Source organism: Myripristis murdjan, chromosome 1 (genome assembly GCF_902150065.1).
Source record: "Myripristis murdjan chromosome 1, fMyrMur1.1, whole genome shotgun sequence".
Lineage (NCBI taxonomy): Eukaryota > Metazoa > Chordata > Actinopteri > Holocentriformes > Holocentridae > Myripristis > Myripristis murdjan.
The window spans coordinates 37739014-37760653 of record NC_043980.1 but is presented as its reverse complement, the minus strand read 5'-3'; the positions used below and the strand labels follow the sequence as shown (position 1 = coordinate 37760653).

The 21640-nt window shown below is 39.9% G+C and overlaps 2 protein-coding genes across 2 annotated transcripts; both read right to left on the bottom strand.

The window, feature by feature from the left end:
- Positions 1 to 1104: 1104 nt before the first annotated feature.
- LOC115366646 (beta-1,3-galactosyltransferase 5-like) lies at positions 1105 to 9307 on the bottom strand. Its single transcript, XM_030062197.1, has 3 exons — positions 9264 to 9307; positions 9004 to 9146; positions 1105 to 2753 (listed from the first exon to the last, which is right to left on the bottom strand). Exons 2-3 carry the CDS (start codon positions 9071 to 9073, stop codon positions 1714 to 1716), a joined length of 1110 nt encoding a protein of 369 aa, XP_029918057.1. The 5' UTR covers positions 9074 to 9146; positions 9264 to 9307; the 3' UTR covers positions 1105 to 1713.
- A 7069-nt stretch (positions 9308 to 16376) lies between these two features.
- On the bottom strand, positions 16377 to 21545 carry LOC115362514 (beta-1,3-galactosyltransferase 2-like). The gene is made up of 2 exons (XM_030056472.1): positions 21487 to 21545; positions 16377 to 17491 (listed from the first exon to the last, which is right to left on the bottom strand). Exons 1-2 carry the CDS (start codon positions 21543 to 21545, stop codon positions 16387 to 16389), a joined length of 1164 nt encoding a protein of 387 aa, XP_029912332.1. The 3' UTR covers positions 16377 to 16386.
- Positions 21546 to 21640: the final 95 nt, after the last annotated feature.

Here is a 21640-nt window from a genome sequence, read left to right as displayed (position 1 = left end):
TCATATATACTGTCTCCTTGCTCCTAAATGTGTGGAAACAGTGCACTCTGCACCAATGCCACTAATGCCCAGACAGTTGGTGACATTGAGCACGTTTACATGCACACCTTATTCCTGTATTAACCGGAATATTCGCAATATTCCGGTTGCGCACGTGTCATGTAAACACGCACCGAACCCGATTAAGGTCATATTCCGGTTGGAGAGAATTCCGAATAAGACCCCTGGCATATGCCTGTTCCAACCGGAATATTGGGGCATGTAAACACCTTAGTCGGAAAATGCCCCGAACCGGAATATTCAGTCAAGACTGCGCATGCTCGACATGCAAGGAATTCTGTGGCGTCTTTGTTGCTATGGTTACCTGCAGGCGGGGAAAACGGCATGGCGAACAGCAGCAAGAGCCAGGAGGCGGCAGTCTGCCTTCAGCTAATGAAAGACTTAAATATCATGGAGGATATCGATGGGAGAAAACATAGAACTAGCGACAGAAGAAAAAGAAGAAGACTTCTTCGTCTGTATTTCCGGCAGACCAGACGCGTATACGCGTACTGCTGCCCCCCACGGTTGAGTGTCGCATTACATAAGAGAGTGGAATACGCCGAAACACGGGGGGATGCCAAGTAACATGTAAACGGAATATTCCAGTTGCCGCGGCGCAGTTACCTTAACCGGAATATTGGCCCGAACCGGAATATGGTGTGCATGTAAACGTACTCACTGTCTGGGTTTAAAAGAAGCTAATTAACACAATAAGAAGTTTGCCCCTTTGATAAGCTCTGCTAACTATAGATAAAACCATGATGCCTTATTTATTTTGATGTTTTCTTATGGGTTTGCATGAACATTTATGGCTTGGCACAGTTTCACAACCTTGGGCCTATGAAATATCTTAAAAAACCCCTCTGTATTTTCAAGTACAGGAGTGTCAATTAGGGTTAGACCAATATCCTGGTTAGTTGTTGTATTGGGCAGATATTGGCCTTTCACTAAATGTCAGATATTGTCCAGTCTTTTTGTACACTGCACAAAGGTTAATTCTGGACAACAGCTCCATAAAAGCAATCTAAAAAACCTGATATTTTCTTTTTCTTTGCACATTTTATTTAGTCATTTAATTGTCTGGTTATTTAAGTTATTTCATCATTTACAGACACGAATGCATCCCACTTTCTTCTGCCACTGAATAACTGGTGTGGATTACCATGCCATAAAGAGCTGCTAACCCTAAAAGAATTTCAGTGGTCTGGATTTCAGTGGAGAGTCCCATAATAGTCTAATTGCTAAAGTGTAAATACTTATGCAGATCTCTGACAATTGTGGCAAATTGCTTGTTTGCTACATGCTTATGTAGATCCAACCAACACCTCTAACTTTTCAGTCTTTTATCAATTGCTGATGTTTAAAACTGATAAAAGAAACTCCTAATACTTAGAGAGCATGTTGACTTAATTTAGCAAAGTGTTTGTAACCATGTATCTAATTAACACCTTTCAGGAAATACTTTGCAAACTTATTAGTTTAACAATGGGGCTGTCTATGGAGAAGCAGTGTGCCTCATGGTTTGTTGACAAGTGTCCAACTATTGTTATAACACAGAGTTTGTCCATCTTCATTCATGTGTCCCAGTGACTTATTAGTCTCCTGCTCACTCACACTAAGTTACTCTGGGCCACAGCATCAGCGACAGAAAGGAGTTTTTCTTTGACATGTTCAGCAAGCTGCTCCAGGCTCCCTGATCATCTCCCAGTAACTCATCATCTGTGGAATGTTTTCTGTGGTCACAGCAATCACTTTGGACAGGCTGCAGCGGTTCAGGGAGTGCTTAGGGTTGACAATGAACATCGACTTTTCAGGGGGGTCAGTAGGGGAGATGCCCAAGTGTTTCAGGCACATTCCTAGGTAGGCATCTTCAATAAATATGGGCTTAATCTGAGGAGACACCCCCAGGATCTTCCCAGGGAGGTCTCGAGACATCACGTAACTCATGCCCAGAGGATATGGAGGGTACTCAGGCTTGTCGAACACCTCTTTCGGCATGTAGAATTTATCTTCAGGGTTTCTTAGAACGGGGCTGTGCCACCACACCAAGCCTGTCATGTAGTTCTGTTTGGGTGTGTTGGGATCCAGCAGCAGATTAACCAAATTCTGGACATTGAGAAGCATGTCTGAGTCAATCTTCATTACATAGGAGGCACTGAGACAATGTGCAGTCAGCCACTCCAGCATCACCATAGTCTTGATGGTCAGATTGCGGTAGCTATCTTGAAAGTTACTCTGGATCAGGTCATGGTGCAGTAGGTTCTCCTGTTTTAGATTCTGCTGCTGCTGCTGAGCATCAGCTCCTCCAGGGACGCCCAACAAGAACAGAGTCTGGACAAGCTTACCTTGAACCAGGGTCTCGTTGCCCCATGTTTTCCGGATGGCATCCCGAGCTGCCACGTCAGCTGGTGCCACTGGAACCATCAGAACAAGGAAAGGGGCCTCAACTTTACATACATCTGTGTCATCCATGACAAACTTGTAGTCTCCAGGGTAGGCCACATAGTATAGCCAAGAATCTTTCCATGGTGTTCTTGGAGCTTGTTGGCCTGGACTGGACCTATTGTGCTCCTTGGGCCCCGCATTGTGGTCCAGGGTATTCCACCACGCCCAATTCCAGTTAGAGGAAAAACAGATCAGGAAGACAGCCATTGTTATAAGGATGCAAATAAAAATGTGGCTCAAGTGTGTCTTCCATTTCCCCATGAGGCCTAAACAGAAAAAAGGGAGTTGTGTCATATTCATGTCAAATTGTACCATGACAGTGGTTCGTTCTCAGGGATGTGCCTTAACTTACAAATAAATTACCACTAGAACCACTAGACTGCACTGCAAGATTTTTTAAATTATTATTATTATTATTATTATTATTATTATTTGTACGCAGTTAATTGGCATATCCTGGAGTGCAGCCCTGAAGCCCAGAAGCCATAGGCCTAAAATTAAAAAGAAAATTGTCTGTATTTAGTATAAAATTGTCTAGATATTATTGTCTGTTGAAATTATTTGAAAGAAAACTTTAGCTTAATTGTAAATTTCTTCTTTCAGAATTTAAATTCTAGTTAATTCTTCACTTTATTTTATTTTCCCATTCACCTCCCCCACACACACATATTGCCATGTATATACATACATACACATACATATATTTATATACGTGTATACATATATACATATATACGTATATATGTATATACATATATACGTGTGTGTGTGTGTGTGTGTGTGTGTGTGTATATATATATATATATATATATATATATACATATAGCTGACCAGAAGGACTGAGGTTCTGTTGTGTGATTAAGAGAGGATGAAGGATGATAAGTTTTCCATGGATATGGTGTCTGTGAGTACGTTTTTTCCAGTGCGCCAAATGTATGGTGTTCCTTGATTTCCAGTTCATGAGGATCGTTTTACTGGTGATAGTTAGGGCCACGTGGAGAAGTCTATTGTTTGTTTTGTCCAGGTTTAATGTTGTTGGGTCTCCTAGTACACAGAGTAAGGGAGATAATGGCATGTGGCAGCCCTGAGAGCAAGACAGTGATTTGGTGACTTCTTTCCAAACGTGTTTGACGGGTGAGCAGTGCCAGGTGGGGTGAATACACTCCTGATCAAAATCTTAAGACCAGTTGAGAAATTGCAAGAATTTACATTTTGCACTGTTGGATCTTAAAAAGGTTCTAAGTGGAGCTTCAAAATGCAAAAAGAAAAAATGGGAGAGAGACAAAAAAAAAATTTGAGTAAGCAATTTATTGCAAACAACCATTAAACTGAAATAGGCTGTTCATCAGCTGATCAAAAGTTTAAGACCACTGCCTTTAAAAGCCCAAATCTTGGCAAAAATGTGGATTCAGTGTCATTTTCTTTCAGGTATCCACAGTGTCATGACCTCCTGATGGCAAAGGCAAAAAAGTTTTCTCTCTTTGAACGCGGTTGGATTGTTGAGCTGCATAAGCAAGGCCCAACAACAAGGCCCTCGCAGCGTACCATTGCTGCTGAGGTTGGACGCAGTAAGACAGTCATTTTTAACTTCCTAAGAGATCCTGAGGGTTATGGAACAAAAAAGTCAATTGGTAGACCCAAAAAAATTTCACCGGCCCTGAGCCGGAGGATCCAATTGGTTGTCCGTCAAGACACGAGACGATCCTCGGCCCAAATTAATCTTGTCACTGGTGCCAACTGCAGTCCCATAACCATCACACGGCATCTGCGAGAGAAGGGTTTTAAGAACAAAAAAGGTCTTCAAAGGCCTCGTCTCCTTCAACGGCACAAAATTGCCCCTTTGGAGTTTGCACGAGAGCACCAAACATGGGACACTGAAAGGTGGAAGAAAGTTTTATTCTCTGATGAGAAAAAATTTAACCTTGACGGTCCTGATGGCTTCCAGCGTTACTGGCATGACAAGGAGATTCCACCTGAGATGTTTTCTACTCGGCACAGTGGAGGGGGCCATCATGATCTGGGGGGCTTTTTCCTTCAATGGAACAATGGAGCTTCAGGTTGTGCAGAGGCGTCAAACAGCAGCTGGCTATGTGGAGATGTTGCAGGGGGCATCCCTCATGACTGAAGGCCATCGTCTGTGTGGTAATGACTGGGTTTTTCAAGAGGACAACGCTGCAGTTCACAATGCCCGCCTGACAAAGGACTTCTTCCAGAGAAATAACATCACTCTTTTGAACCATCCTGCGTGTTCCCCTGATCTAAATCCAACTGAGAACATTTGGGGTTGGATGGCAAGGGAAGTTTACAGAAATGGACACCAGTTCCAGACAGTGGATGCCCTCCGTGAAGCCATCTTCACCACTTGGAGCAACATTCCCACTAGCCTCCTGGAAACACTTGCATCAAGCATGCTGAAACGAATTTTTGAGGTGATTAACAAGAAAGCTTGTTTGCCTTTGCCATCAGGAGGTCATGGCACCTGACAGATACCTGACAGAAAATGACACTGAATCCACATTTTTGCCAAGATTTGGGCTTTTAAAGGCAGTGGTCTTAAACTTTTGATCAGCTGATGAACAGCCTATTTCAGTTTAATGGTTGTTTGCAATAAATTGCTTACTCAAATTTTATTTTTATCTCACTCCCATTTCTTCTTTTTGCATTTTGAAGCTCTACTTAGAACCTTTTTAAGATTCAACAGTGCAAAATGTAAATTCTTGCAATTTCTCAACTGGTCTTAAGATTTTGATCAGGAGTGTATAAGTGTCGGGACAGTTGTGTGCAGTGCAAACAGATTTCTGAAATGAATCCCATTCTAGACTTTTTATGCCCGGTGTAGTGAGTTCTATGGAGCATGTTATACTGTGTGAGTTGTGGGTTAGTATTTTTAGTCATGAATTAAATGTTTTTACAGATTTGGGTCCAGAAGTCAACATCAAGAGTGATGGCTTGTTCCCATTTTATCAACGGTAGGGATATGGTTCTGTTAGACTGTGGTAATGTTTTACATATTTTGGAAAGGAGTTTTTTCAAAGAGGGGATAGTAATCAAATCTGCGGTTGCAGGGAAAGGTCTAGGTTGGAGGTTCTAATGTTAATCTTAGACTGAATACATGATTTGAGTTGTAAACAATCCAGGAATTGATTGCTCCCGCTGCTCTACTCCTGGACCAGGTGGGAAAATGAGACCCGAGTGTTAGTATGGAAAATGTGTTTAAGATGGGTCATGCCCTTGTCAGCTAATGTGTGAAAGCTGAGTTTTTGTTGTTGTTGTTGTTGTTGTTGCTTAGAAAGTCAGCGTTATTCCAAACTGGGGTGAAACTGGATGGTGCCAGGGTGGAGTTTGTGATTTTGTGGAATTTCCACCATGCTGTCAGAGCTGAAGCTACTGTTATTGCATTGAAACATGGATGATGTTAGATGGATTGACTAAGGAATGAAATGTCTGAAATCTGAATGTCTTTACAGTGTTTGCTCTATGTCTAACTAGGTGTTATCTCACCAGGTGTTATTTTTATGTACTGACATTCTTATCTCACAAGGCATGTGCACTACTTTCCCATTCTGTGCTGTTGTATGTCAGTTATTGTTGTGTCCTGGTGTACAATAATTGTCCTGGGACACAATAATTTTGTTGGCTGTGTTCTGCCAACAAAATTTTGTTGGCTGTGTTCTGCAGCTTAAGTGATTGCAGCTGTGTGTAGCACAATTGCCCAAATCAAATTTCCCCATGGGAACAATGAAGTGTATCTTATCTTATGTTATCTTAATGTTTTTTTTTGTTTGTTTTTTGTTTGTTTTTTTTGTTTGTTTTTTTTGCTTAGATTATTTGGTTCTACGAGTGTGCACAATTTTATGGTGCCATTACTAAAATACACTCAGTGGCCACTTTATTAGATCCACCTGTACAAGCTTTTCTTTTTGTCACAGTAATAGAGGTGTTCATTCACTTCTATGTTTGGCACTGAGCTCATAGTTATAGTTTTACTGAGAGCTGTTTCTACTATTCTGTCCCCTGTCATGTATATAAACAGGGAGGACAAAAAATGAGAAACACCTCTCAATATAATGTAGTCCAGTACAAGACCTCTGCAAACTACAACCTCAATAATAAACACAGAATTAAACTGACACATTCTCCACAATGTCAACACAAACTGAACATTTTAAACTTTGTTAAAAGGTAGAATTGATGGCAGAGCTGCTGACCTGAACTGCATTAGACTGGACAGGTGGACCTGAGAAAGTGGAAACAGAGCTGTTTTGTCATCACCCTCTGCCATATGAGGTGTGGGAGAAACTGCTTGAGAGGGAAGTGTGGAACACTGAATCAGCACAAAACATAGGAAGCAGGAATTAAATGTCAGTGTCCTTGTGTACACTGACTTATAGGCTTTGGCTGTACTCGTGAGAAATTAACATTAATTGCAAAAAAATAAATAAATAAATAAGCAATTACCTAAATAATCCTTTCATCATTCAAATGAAATAAGAATCAGCCTAAATGTTAGGATTTAAAGTCTTTCACAGAGGTGGCAGGAGCCTTAGTGCTTTCTAATCTAGCCAATTGTTGTATGATATTCTGGCATAATATTACCACTGGGAGATTACAGTTTTTTCAATTGCTTACACACTAAGAACATATGTTTAAACCAATGTGACAAAACTTTAACTCATTGTAACTAAACCTTAAACACAGCGTCGTCATTCCTTAGACGCATTTGCTGCTTTGAACTGTGTTTGCATTTCTGCAACACACTTCCTCCTGAACACTAGACAAAATTTCATACAGGAGACACCTCGCTCAAAAATGAAATCAGGTGGTTACCATTGGGGAAACACTTGTGTTTAAAAATATAAAACACATCAGGTAATTAGAAAACCTGAGACACACACATGAAAGCACTTACTTAGAAAACTGAACACCAATCAGTCAGAGCCGAAGCACTACAAACAGGCCCCAGGTCAGCCATGTTGAGTACTTTGCAAGCATGGAGGCGGTGAGAGAAAGAGCCACAGGAAGACATTGTATGCGATGTGGACCAGAGTTTGTGGCCGGACCCTAACAGACGACAAGATCCGCAGCTCCCCCAGCCCCCAGCATAACAGAACGTTCAGCTACTTACTGTGCATAGTTTGATTTTGTTGTATTGTTTTATTTTTGCTTTATATACTATGTTTCATATTGTTTTTTGCTATTGTTTTATGTTTGCTTTACTGTACTGTAAAGTACAGTATACTGTATACTACAGTTTTGAGTTGACACCTTTCTTATTTACCTTTATTTTTTGGTTATTTTAGAAACAGTCATTACTGTGAAAAAGATGCTTAATTTCTATTTTGAGCGTTGCAGAATTCTTTTTGAAGAAATAAATGAAAAGCAGTAAAAAAAAAAAAAAATGCAGTGTGTTTTGTGTTCAGTATGTTATTGTGTTGCTGCGGATCTGAAAGTGTGTTCATATGATGGAAATGTGTATCCTTTTGTCATCAGAGTTACATTTTGACAAAGGATTTTTAGGTTTTGATGACAGTAGTGTTTCAGTTTGCCATAAATGTGAATGGTTTATTTCCAGGTGTTGTGTCTTATTTGCAGTGTTGGGCAGTAGCGGCGTTACAAGTAGCGACGTTACTAGTTAAACTACATTTGTCAGTAGCGTGGTCGTAATGTCGCTGTTGTCTAAATCAAATAGCTTTTAAGTAGTGAAACTATTTTGCTGCGGTTTGACATCTAACCGGGGAGTAGTGGGCGACGCACCGCCGCTCACGGACCTGTAGGTGTCGCCGACAGCCGCTCCTCTGTTTGACGTCGCGTAGCTACCTGTCCTACCTGTCTGCTGCAGCGGGACATGAGCTCGTGTGTCGCGTGAACAAGCACCTGCTGTAAAAAAAGATCAGGATGCCTGGCGTCTGTATCCACTAATAAGGAAAAAACTTTGGAACACAAGGGCAGAAACTACATGCAAACGCAGGTGTGCACACATACACACAAGCGCGCGCTCACACACACTAAAATATATACACACTTGCCGCACATTAGCATATACACACCACCTGCTTTATGTTATTATGTGAAGCATGTTGCTTGTTTTTGTTGCCATGGTTTGTAGCAGTAAAAGCAGAGAGAGCACAGTTTCATCATCTATTGAACTGATCAAACTATCCGTTTGACTGACAGTTTTAGTGATCATAAAGATAGCAATGACTTGGAATGAAGTTGCCTCAATGTAAAAAAAAAAAAAAAAAAAAAAAGTAGTTTTGATGTAGTTAAGCTTCATTTTGTCACTGTATTGTAGCTTAGCTTACTAAATTTCTCTGGTGTGGAGCTTCAGTGTAGTGAAGCTTCATTTAATGTAGAGTAACTGCGAGCTTAGCTCACTACATTTTCCAAGTAGCCTGCCCAACACTGCTTATTTGCTTGTGTTTAGAGATTTGGCACAGTGAGCAAAGCATTTGCAAAATGAGTTCAAGCAATCTAGAAAAAAAAAAGCTATAATAAAGGGGAATTGAACGGTTTTACCTCTGTGAGCAGGCGTGGTACAGCTTGTGAACACACGCAGACTTGTGTGCAGCCGCACGGCACTCAGCATGATGAGGGTTCGGGAAGCTGGGCGTCTCCCAGCTGCTGATGTCCCAGTGGGGGAGCGCTCGCCTTCTCGCCTTCTTTATCGGGTGTCGTCCAAATATTTACATTAGGTGTAGTATAAACACGGTGGTTCTTAAGAAAACGAGGAGCTCGACTGTGTACTCTGTTCATCACTTAGCATTCACTGTACCCACCTGCACCTGTACCAAGCACCGCCCACCGCCTCAGTGCCCACACCTTGCTGCTTCACCGGCACTCTACACCTAGGTGTGTGGCAAGTTAATGTCTAGACTATACGCAAGAAGATACAATTAAAAATAAATAAATAAATAAAAATAAAAAGGAAAGGAAAGAAAGACACAATATATGCCAGTGGTTCTCAGTTTTTATTCAATAATGTACCTCCTTAGAATTTTTTTTTTTTTTTTTTTTTTTTAGCCAAGTTCCCCCTGACCAGTGCAAGGAAAAATATTGGTAGACAAAAAAATCCTATATGCTGAAGTTCAACCCAGCTCCATCAGAGTCTCAAACAACAATCTGACACTGAGGAGATTTTGTTGTTTCTGTTTCTGCTTCTTTCTCTCTTCTTCCTCCTTGCTTTCAGCTGGATCGCTGCTACGTGTCAACCAAAACTCAATTCTCTGGATTTTTGACACCTTTGGGAAACCCGGAGGGAAACCTGAATATAAAACGTTGTATGTCTAACTTACATTTTTTACTGAACTTATTATAGCATAAGCGTATTATTTTGGGAATTATGCATGACTGATATTTTTTAAATTAACATTTCACCATGGGGACAATGAAAAATCTCACACACACCCCTGTTGTACTCCAGTATGTGTACCCCAATTTGTGAACCACTGATATAGGCTATAAGACATACAAAATATTTAAAGTACATTAAGGGGCAAGAAATCTATCACCTTGAGGAGATAAGGCCATTACAGCACATACCTCAGTAGAGGCAGCAGTAGGCAACCGGGTGATAGATGTAACCTAGTGATAGAGGACAAGCAAAATCTTGCGTGTCTGGTTCAGACCCAAAAAATAGAATGCCTGTCAAGTTTGAGTCAATACTATGCCCTCGGGCACAGGTGGACTCGGGCAAAACTATGAGGTCCAATCCGCACTCTAAACCAGGTATAAACTGTGCGATAACTAAAGGAGCTCTCACTGTGTTTTGTTCTACTTCTAGTGTAGTCTATACACTGTAGCCAGTTCCACTGATAAGCAAGAGATTTAAACTAAAGACACTGCCTATTTACTTGTTTGTAATTATTTTTTGTGTTAGTTCCTTTTCGTTTCAGTGTGCAGAGTGCCATGTTGTTGGATCCTGTTTCCAGCATTGTTGTTTGCACTAGTGTTACTCAAACGTAAGATCACATTTCCGTGTTGCTCCCTCTTAAACATATTTGTAGCTGTATTTATCTCAAAATGCCCAGGTGACCAAGAGTAACGCAATGGTAATTTAACCCTTTTAATTCGGTATAATCTCACATCAAAATCACAATGGAGAACAAAGGCCAAGTTCAGTTTTAAACACAACCACTAGTCAGTAACATAATGACTTTCCCCTCTGTGAACTGCTGGATCCTGCATTCCCAGTTACAATGGGACATTCCTTGTTAAATGATTACCCTCATATTCCTGCTTGACAGTAACAAAATATAGTACACAGTATAATAACTTGACAATTACATTTTTGGAATTTGCATTTTGTAAATATTGCAGTTTTTGAGGCAACATTCTTGTATTGTAGTAGAACTTTTTAAAGGTCACAGGTTACCATCCCTTGTGCTTTTTAGTGTGAACGTATTTCAAAAATTTGCTGGTAGAGGACAGGGGTTGAAAGAGCTGCCACTTCACTTTTACAGTCTGGTAATTTCTCACCACTGCTGCTTTCCTTTTTAATAAATGATTTATTTCTTTTCCACTACCACTGTTATTTTTCATACGTGATTTATTACAAGAATCAGCATGCCTTTGTACTGTGCTGGCATAGAGAGCAAACATTGCTCGCTCTGAGGATCTGTGACATTTATGGAACAGAATTTTAATTATTGTGTATTAGTAACACTTGCATTTAGCCTGCTATTTCATCTCAAAATGGATGCTGTGTTATTGTCTTGTCTTTAAACCTGCAGAACGTAACCTTGTAGTTCTAAATGATTTGTCTCCTCTTTAGCACGAAATTAAAGGCTGAGTGAAAAAAATACTTCTTGCTGCTGAGGATAATGCCTTTCAGGCCCCGTTTACACGACAACAATTTTTACAAAGAACGCTAAACTTTTGTTGCGGTTTGGCCTTTCACTTACACAACAACTGTGTTTTAGGTGCTTGAAAACGCAAACTTTGGAAAACAGGCTCCAGAGTGGAATTTTTTGATGCCACTCTCCCGTGTAAACTGACAATACAAAATTCTTGAGAAAACGATGACGACACGCCCCCTCTTTGCGCGTGACTATGATGTTTTCAGCCATGCGCGAACAGGAAAACAACAACAATGGTGGACTGTCGAGCTGTGTTTGTGCTTTGTACGCAGGCGCGCAGTGCTACTCTGTGGTGTTACATTGCAAAGTTACACCGCCACCCACTGGCCTGGCATGCACACTACAGCGTTTTCAGTTGTTTTTGCGTTTTTATCAGAACTGTTGTCGTGTAAACAGGGCCTCAGTCTTCACACGCAAAGACAAACAGGAAATAGAAAAACCTCGGCAGAGTCACGGTATCATCAGATGACAAAAGTCAAGCTTAGTTGTCAAGCAGGGTTGACTTGAAACACATCACTAAAAGGTCAACTGTACACCACTGTGGGAATGTCTTTTTGTAATGTTCACACTGCAAAATGTATTTGTGTTTTATTGGTGGGTGATAATCATCTCCTAATCATCACTGTGTGAACTTGTTTGGCGTTGTGAAGAATGTTCCATACTATATCATTTCAGTCACGTAATGTTATCTCAGTTCTCAAGGACATCATAATGACCCAGGAGAGCTCACCGAGGACCCAGTCCATTCAGCAAACTGGCAACTGGCACAAAGCTTGACATGAAATAAGCATGAGCTCACTGCATATGTTTTCAAAGAAGTACAGCGAAGGGCACAGGACTGGGTGACGGCCAGAGAGAAATCAGTTTTGCCCATATGCTATACAATGTACCAGAAACTATGCAAGAACACTGCTTCAAGAAATTGTATGGGGTCTAACTAGTTCCACTACCTGGGATGAAACACAGACAGATGAGTGGGTGAAAGTGCTTGGCAGAGGACAGGTTCTATAAAACTCGATGTCACTATGGTCAAGCTCACACTGACCATAGTGACATCAATAAGAAAGTTTAAATCTTGTTGCAAAACTACACCCAAACTTTATTCTTGCAGATTAGTAATCTGGTACAGCAAATGAATCTGTGCGGAGAAGTCACTCTAAATAAACTATCCAGATTCAGATTTTTTAAATATGCAAGATATAGTATTTATCAACCAAACTCGCCCTGTGTGAATTCTTACAAAACATAGGGCTACATGCTATAAAATGACTATTACATTTGTTTCCAAAAATGCACCAATTACTGGACTATTGCTGTCATTGTCATTTTTGTCACGGCCCAGTATTTATAATGAAAGCAGAATTATTAGCTGATGTGAAATGCATGGTTGTAAAATGATGGCAGGAGATAGCAGAAGATTTGTACTGTTGCTAAGGTTATGTGGAGCTGACTGGTGGCATAACCACACGCACGCACACACACACACACACACACACACACACACACACACATGCATGCATGCATACATGTAGGGGTTTTACACCAGTGGACGACAGCCCCCTGGTGGTCTGTGAAGGTATTATAAGACCATTACAAATAGTGCTCATCTGGTCCTTGGTAGCCTCTGCTAATGTTGGAATGTGTCAATAACATCCCATGCATTCCTGACCTGCCTATACATACACACATGCACCTAAATATATTAGATTATTGACTAGCATCTAAAAATATTTAATTGATTATGCCAATGAAAAGACATTTTTGCAAGTTTCAGTGAAAAGTAAAAGTAAAGTGAGTTTTTGTTTGTTATTGTTTAGGTGAGCTCAAATTTGTTTTAGGCGACTGCTATGGTGAAAAACAACCCTAAAGGACATTTGTACAGCGGCTTTTGATGTTATTGTGTTCAGTGATGTTTTCAAGTTCAGCGACCTCAAGCAGTCTTGTAAAAAAATGACACTTCAGTGTAGTATTAAGGGAGCAACAAGGTCTGCATAAGGAGGCTGGTGAAGTGGTGGATGGTTCAAGTAACTTGACAATGTGTAAACGAAATATTATTTCTGACTGCTGTCTTAAACATAAAACATTTCATGCTGATGTTGATGTTAGTTGTATTTATCAACTAACCTAACCCATGGCCCAAATTTTTAATTTTTCAAGATGAATTTTACAACCACCTCGCTTTCTACCTTATTGAGGGTTGACAAGCATCTTTTGTGAAAGTGAATGCAATGTTGCAATTGGTCCCACCTCTGCTTGAAGGTGGGGTACTCAGTGAAATCACTTGGTGGAGTTTTTGGTGGAGTCCACTGCCAAGAGTGTGTTCATTGTTTATCAAACCAAATACATTTCATCACATAGTTGATAGTTATTATTCAAAGGCACATAATTTAGAACCCATGCAAATCACAAAAAAGATCTTTGTGTAAGAAACAATATCGAATATATTTGAATCTTGCTCACCCACCATTTAATAAAGTTTTGATTGGAAACTACTGTCACACCATATATTTCATTCAAATATTAACATATGCATCTTAATCACACACAGTGTGGATTTTTGCAGCCTTTCAAAACTAATACCAGATATAATAAAAGTAACAAACTTTATGGTGCCTTTAAGAATAGAGTTTACAAAGTGCTTTGACAGACACCGGGAAAGCAAAATAAAGTCAAGATAAAGTTAAAACAGGAAAACAAAAGACACAAACAATAGAGAGAAAACAGGAGACAGTTGAAATATAAAAACGGTAAAGGAGATAAAAAGGCAGTAAAAATAAAAAAAAAAACTTAAATGTAAATAAATAATTACAACAAAATTAATAAAACAATAATAAATAAATAAATAATAAAATAAAATAAAAAATAAAAAGAAGACATCACATAAAGACAATTCTGCAAAAATAAGGCTTGAAGATTTAAGTGATTTAAAAGAAGTTACTCATTCTGCAAGCTTTATCTCCTCACGCAGGTCATTCCAAAGCCGAAGGGCCCTGATGGCAAAATCCATCACTGTTTTTTTTTTAAAAAAACTCTAAAACTTATTATGGTAGATTATGTGTGGCAAATTTCAGAGCTGTATCTCAAAAACTCTTTTGAGATACAGATTTTGAATTTTGCTCTCATGTGAACAATTGGAGTCAATGCAAGAATGGCATTTTTGAACATCAGTTTTTAACTTATGGAGCAAATCGTTGTCTAGATGCAATATCTGTATTTTCAGATTTTCGGTGATTGGCTCAGTCAGTTTGTGAAGCTACATGTGAAGTTTTAGCTCAGTGAGATAGAGGCCGGTCTTCGGCATCGAAGATTGTGAGTTCAAGCTTCAGCTTGTGCAGCATTCCCATGTGCAAAAATTCACCAAACTTTGCACAAAGGTCCAGTCCCATGCCAGATTTCCTCAGCTGCAATCACAAGCCAATAGTCCTGATGGTGGCACTACAGCAAGCCTCTAAATTTCAAAACTTTGAAAATTTATAAAAAATTAACCATATGTGCTACAGCTTTGCAACTTTCATCAAAATGTAGCTCCAATACCGAAGAAACCTTTGTACACTTTACACTTAAACATCAGTTTTTCACTTATGGAGCAAATCAATAATTGTTAAAAACAAATTACCATCATCTCCATGCTGTCTAGATGCAATATGTGTATTTTCAGATTTTTGTCTTGATGACTGATTTATTTATTTATTTAATTAATTTTTTACAGTGGTTTGAAATCTACCTTTCCATTCATAGGGGGCTGATATCATGTGACTGTCTTAGTCAGTTTGTGAAGACTCGCATGAAGTAATACTTGCCAATTAGCTCAGTGAGATAGAGCATTGGCCTTCCTACCAGCAGTTATGAGTTCAAGCCTCAGCTGATGCACATTAGAATGCCATTTTCCTCTTCTCCACTCATTGCTCAGAATTGCCTAAAATTGCCCGGCCCCGACCGCAGCTCTAATTTAGCTTGGGGCCAGACTCAGACATGCTTTAAAAGTGATCAGTAAAATCTTAAAATCAATCCTAAATCAAACAGAGAGTCAATGGAGAGCAGCCAGGATTGGGGTGATGTTATGTGATATTACAATGCACCAAGGCCACTCTCAATGAGACTGATTGGGTTTGGAGGACTGAAGAATATCATTTCTGATTTTGATTTGTTGAGCTGAAGATAATTTTGTGCCACCCAACAGTTAATATCACTGAGACTATGACAGCTGCTAGGCTTTTTGGGTCACCAGGTCTCACAGGAAGGCTTATCTGAGTAACATTACGATGTTGATGAAAGATTCGCCCAACTGAAAGCATGTAGATAGAAAACAAAACTGGAATTAAAATTGAGCCTTGCGGTACACCACAGGTAATGTCAGATGGTTCTGTATGTGTTACTGTCACTATATTGTCAGTACTTAAAGTGTGAAAAACTTCAACTTCAGCAATTTGGGCTAAATTATTCTCCAGCTTATCCTAATTACCAAGTCATTTTCATCCAAAGCAATAACAGGCAGACCTTAAGTGACCACACTATCTGAAGACCAGGTTAAGGCAAAGGTGGGCATATCCAGAATATGTAGGATTTTTACATTTCAGTGAATACTATCATTTTTAAATTTACATTAGTGAAAAATGTTTTCTTAGTTGAGAAATATCATTTGACAAAGAAAATGCATTTGTTTTTGATGAAACAAAGAGTAGCTATTAACCATGTGCTCTTTTCTTTACTTCCAACCCCATGAGCCACATACCATTAGATAAAGGGACTCTGTAATAATAAACTTCCTGAAATCAAAACTCAAAAAATTAAGAAAAAAATGAAGAAAGTCATCAGACAAATCTTTGTAAATCAATGTAAAAACCACCTAAAATTAGACAATCACCATTGTTCCTCCAGTTAATCTATCTTTCATTGTGCAGGTGGCCAGAAATCAATGTAACCTTACCATGCAGTTTTTTCACCAGTGACCAGTCCATGTTTAAATATAATAACTTCCCCATTCATCCAATCCCTTTCACCCATATGCTTTCTCAGTGTGTCTCAGTGTGTAGTAATCCTTGCATTAACAAGGTGAGCCAGGCTTCTTAAAGTCTGTCCAGTATTTCACCAACTGTTGTGAAGAGCCAAGAATGTAGGTGATCACTTGAGAGAACTCACAGCGATTATATCTTGTGTTATAGGCCTTGAACTGGGAGGGATCTGGAGGTGACATGGGCGCAAGTCCTAGGTTTTTCATGCACATGCCAATATAGGCATCCTCTATATTAAAAGGCTTGATAGCCTTTGAAGCCTGCACAAATTTCTCTGTAAGATCATTGGAGAATACATATCCCATTCCTAGGGCATAAGTTGGGTAGACAGGATCCGGAAAAAGCTCCTCTGAAACGTACCACTTGGAGTCCTTGAAGCGAACCACATCCCTGTTCCTCATTAGCATCCCTGTCAGGTAGTTCTGCTTGGGGATGCCAGGTTTCTTCAGCATGATGACCAGGTTGTCAACATTCAAGAACATGTCAGCATCAATCTTCATAGCGTAGGCTGCCCCAGGACAGTGGGTAGCCAGCCAGTCCATGATCACCATGGTTTTGATGGTCAGGTTGAGGTAAGTGTCCATGAAGTTGCTCTGGATCAGATCGTTGTACAGCAAGTTCTCCGCTCTGAGCTTCTGCTGCTTCTGCTCAGCATCATCTCCTCCAGGGAGACCCAGCAAAAAGAGAGTCTTGACCAGCTCACCTTGAACTAGGGTTTCATTGCCCCATGTCCTCCGGATGGCGTCCCGAGCCGATGTGTCAGAGGTTGCCACTGCAACCATCAGAACCAGGAAAGGGGCTTTGGCCTTACATACCTCTGTGTGGTCCATGATAAAGTGGTAGTTGCGTGGATAAGCCAAGTGGTATGGATTTACAGTTGTTGTATGGATTTCATTCCATTTTGTTTCATTATTAATTCTCTGGCTTGTTTGGTCATGATAAGAAGGAGGTGGAGTGAAGAGTGGCAACCCAGTGACAAACCCATGCTTTTGCTCAGCAATACTCTCCCACCATGACTGAGAATTACTGGACAGGGTGCAGGTTAGGATGATGATCGCTGTACTGAGCAGGAGCAGGAATTTGAATGTGTTGTAGAGGCAGGGCTTCTTATGACGGTATGGACTCTCCACAACTTGCCTAATTTGGAAAGAGAGAAAAAGTTAAAACTGATGGGAAAAGATTAGCACTACCACTAGGCAGCAATAGACAGACGTTTTCCTGTAAGATTTCCTGACTTAGTCCAGCGGCTATGCTCAATATTTTGATGGAATCATGCACTTTACGATACAAGCATGAAATTTGGCACACTGTTAGAGCATGCCCTAAGGATCATTTTTGGCTATAGCGCCATCGCAGATTTGTCCCGTGGTAACTGTGGCAACCATTTTTCAAAATGGCTGCCACCTGCTGTGATTTTACCTGTAACCACTACTCGAGTTGAGGGGGGATGAGGGCAGATGGCATCCCCCCTGAAATAAAAACGGTCAAAATCATCCACCCTGTAAACAGATTCAAAAGCACCATGAACATTAAGTTACACTTTGTTGAAATTTGTCTTCTCCATTTGACCCTAACTGCTTAGTAGCAATGGTAGCCACGGCAGGGCAGCCTGGGGACTGACTGTAGGTGTAGCCACAAGTCTCCCATGTACATTCATGTCCATTTTGGCTATACCCATGCAGCTTTGGGCAAAAAATAATGCAGTTTTTATCATGCAGGAAAATGTGTTTTTTCACCCATTGTTAAATAGTGTAGGGGATGCATAATATACCATTTAGACAGTACATCAGTAGGCTAATATGTTTATTTGAAATTACATCCCTGTCCCCACCCCTATTTTTTTTAAAGTGAAAAAAATTGACCTTCCCCCCTGAACTTTGTGTTGTCACACTTTCTTTCCTCTTTGGCTTTATTAAAAATGCCTTTAGGCTAAATGGTATCCTGTCTCTGTACTGCTGTATAGCTCCACTTTGGCCATTGCCATAACTCACATGCATTTCATGGCATATCTGTCAACATCTTAGAAAACATGTACAGTACCGAAATACATATTTTGATGGTTTTTACTATTATTTAATTAACTGAATGTTGGAAATATGTAGTTAGGTAGTTGCTAGAATGCTGTAAATAGTACCACTGTATTCCTCATTGAAAATGTAGGATTAGCCACCAGGATCAAGATCCTAGGTGGTCTAGAACCTGAGTTACAGGTAAAATCACAGCAGGTGGCTGCCATTTTGAAAAATGGTTGCCACGGTTACCACGGGACAAATCTGCGATGGCCCTATAGCCAAAAATGATCCTTAGGGCATGCTCTAGCAGTGTGCCAAATTTCATGCTTGTATTATAAAGTGCATGATTTTTCGCATAGCCGCCGGACTAACTGGAGAGCCACAACTTCTACAAAATTAAGACTTTCCTTTCTTTTATGTTTTATTTTATGTATCACTTAAAGAATTTGAAATTTGATGTCTGTGGTGACTCCTTGGGTCCCTCAGTGGTTGTTGTTTATGTACACAAATGATGTGTTCATCAGGAGCCAAACTCAGGTAAATCAATCACATGGCACTCTTTCCTCTTGTAATAAGTGATGGTCACTTACCTGGATAGATTTACAACTGCAGTGAGAAGTAGTTTATGCATGACTTCTGATTTACTGTTTATGTGTGACCTGTGTTTACCATGCTACTTCATGACAAAATGGCTGCTGTGCAAAAGGTCTGTTTGGGACCTGTAATTTTTGATTGCTCACATCAATTTTAAAATCAGCACATCATAAGAAGATTTCGGCTGCCAGATAATACCAGTGGCACAAAAGTATACATTTTACAGCCATGAATACCCCTATGAGTGTGACTAATGAAGTGAAACTTAATTCACATCACAAAATGCATGTTCATGACTGTACCTGAATGTGAATATGAGATGTGACTGTTCAAATTCAAGACATGTTACAGCATTTTAGCTGATTATGGCACCACCATGCGGGCAATCAGCACTATTAGTGCTGTTTGCCAAGTGCTGGTAAAATGTGAAGAGCCATTGCGTGTACAGACAAAATAAAATTGGCAAACAAAGTAGGCAAACAAAGTTTAGTAATGCGAAGTCAAAGTGCTAAGAACTCACCATACATTCCCTTGGCCAGTTGGTATGAGATATAAAATAGAAATATTTTAATTATACGTTGTTATATATTTATGTATTTACACACTTATATTTATTTAGTGTTATATCTCCACTTGGATGACGACACTTGCACACAGACGTTTGACGTTATCAGCTCTGTGTTTACTTATGATGAAGAAAGATTTTGTTATACAGTAGATCAGGGATTATACCAGGACTTCCCTAACCCCACCTTGACCTGAAACATATTTGCAGTGTGTAGTGTAAACCACTGACTCCATTTAATAAGATTTTACATTTTGGCTGTATGAAAACCAAGCCAAACAGGGTGGAGAGTGAAACCTATGAGCAAAATAACTGCTGCTTTTTAGGTAGGGCAGTAAGTAGTGAAATTAAATTGCTTATTTTGCTGAAGACCCATGTACTCCTGAGGGTCCCCAGATCCCACTTTAGGAACCTTTTATTTGATTGTTTGTTTGTTTGTTTGTTTGTTTGTTTGTTCTTCAATTCAGCAATTTTGCTCAAGAGAACTGGACCTGTCAAGGGAAGCTTTTAACCAGTGGTGGAAAGAGTGCTACTCACATAGATGTATATTTGAATTAAGTAGCGGTAAAGAACTAGGGTAAAAATCTACTTAAGTAAAAGTAAAAAGTAACTGTACTGAAATGTACTCACAGTAGAAGTAACTGATCTACTGATGTGATCTAACAATAATGATGCCATTCTAAAGGGATGAGAGCACAAAGTTCAAACTGCACTCTTTTAACTGGAAATTTCCAGAAAAAAAAGTGCACCAAAAAAGTGAAGATACTTTACTCTTCTGATCTTTGCTAACTGACCATTCACTGTGAAAGGCTGCACAGTCTGTCAGTTTATCAAGGTCTAGTTTCTGATGCTTACACAGACCATATAGAATTTGCATCTGTAGTGGATGTGATTTCAAAAGGAGCTAAGTGCAATACTTAAGACAAAAGGTACTTCAGAAAAAGTAAAATGATTAATTTTAAAAACTACTCAAAAAGTTCAAAAAGCAAAAAGCTGCTTGATTACAGGAATAAATAAATGTAAATTAATTACTTTCACCCCTGCTTTTAACTTAGAGCTGCACCTCTTGGCATTGCTGATTTAAAAAATCAAGAACTGTTAACAAGAGGAGGGAAAACACTGCCTGTAGTGAACCACACTTTCACTCAACTGCAGGTCATTATTAGATTACTAATTAGGTTAAGATGCACTTGGAAATCTCGGACAAATGAGGAGGGACTGGGAGGGTGAACAATGTAATTTTTTGTCACATTGTATAAGATAGACCATAGGTTGCTGTTCATCGTTCTCTTGCGCAAGGTGTTATTCAGTGTCGACTGTTTGTGAAGAATGGGGAAAGTGGGGACAGTTGGCAGCCTCAAAAAAGGCAAAGTGACAAAGACATTGTGTCTTCAGATGAAGACTAACCGGGTGTGGTGCAGGGTATCCATTACAATCAGGTTAATGTTGATAACTTTGTCCTCATTTGATACAGTGGACAAGGCGACAACTCTCCACAGTGTACCAGCCGATGGATAAATGTCTACATCTCTGTGTCTCTCATATGGAAAAACCGAACAAGGAGTCGCGCTCCGTGCGCATGGTTTCTGTGCGTAAAATACGCATTACCCGTTGTTGGTGCGACGTCCTTTAAAAACACGCGCAGCTTTATTACTACCTTTTTACTGGGGAAAATATCTTAGTCTCCTCTTCATGCGCATCTTTCTCCACGGGAATTGTTGCAACCGATTCAAACTTACCTGAGTAACTGCCTCAGGAGTAAAAGTAGCCACATATAAAGAAATCGCTTTTACCTGAAGTTTGCCCCTTTTGAAACTCACAGTTCTCCTGACTAGGGGAGTCGTCAGACTAACTTTTGACAAATTACAATGGAATGACTGGGCATACGTGTGACTTCAATGCGGGAGGGGTGTGCAGGGAGGGGGGGTGATTTGTATATGAAATGAATTAAGGGTGCTCACCTTTTCAGCAGCTTCCCACCTGAATCTGCTCCCTCCTCTATCAGGACTGCTGCCGCCATAATTCCGTTACTGTCTCTTTCCTTCATGCCTTCGTGAAACGCAAAAGATGATTAGTCATGCGTGAGCGCAGTAGTAGTTTTAGTACCAGAGCTTG

Excerpts from the sequence above, each read along its gene's own strand:
- LOC115366646 (XM_030062197.1), bottom strand. The coding sequence starts at position 9,073 with ATGCTGAGTGCCGTGCGGCTGCACACAAGTCTGCGTGTGTTCACAAGC. Across the intron at positions 2,754-9,003 it reads TACCACGCCTGCTCACAGAG|GCCTCATGGGGAAATGGAAG; the intron begins GTAAAACCGTTC and ends TTTTCTGTTTAG.
- LOC115362514 (XM_030056472.1), bottom strand. The coding sequence starts at position 21,545 with ATGGCGGCAGCAGTCCTGATAGAGGAGGGAGCAGATTCAGGTGGGAAG. Across the intron at positions 17,492-21,486 it reads GGTGGGAAGCTGCTGAAAAG|GCAAGTTGTGGAGAGTCCAT; the intron begins GTGAGCACCCTT and ends TTTCCAAATTAG.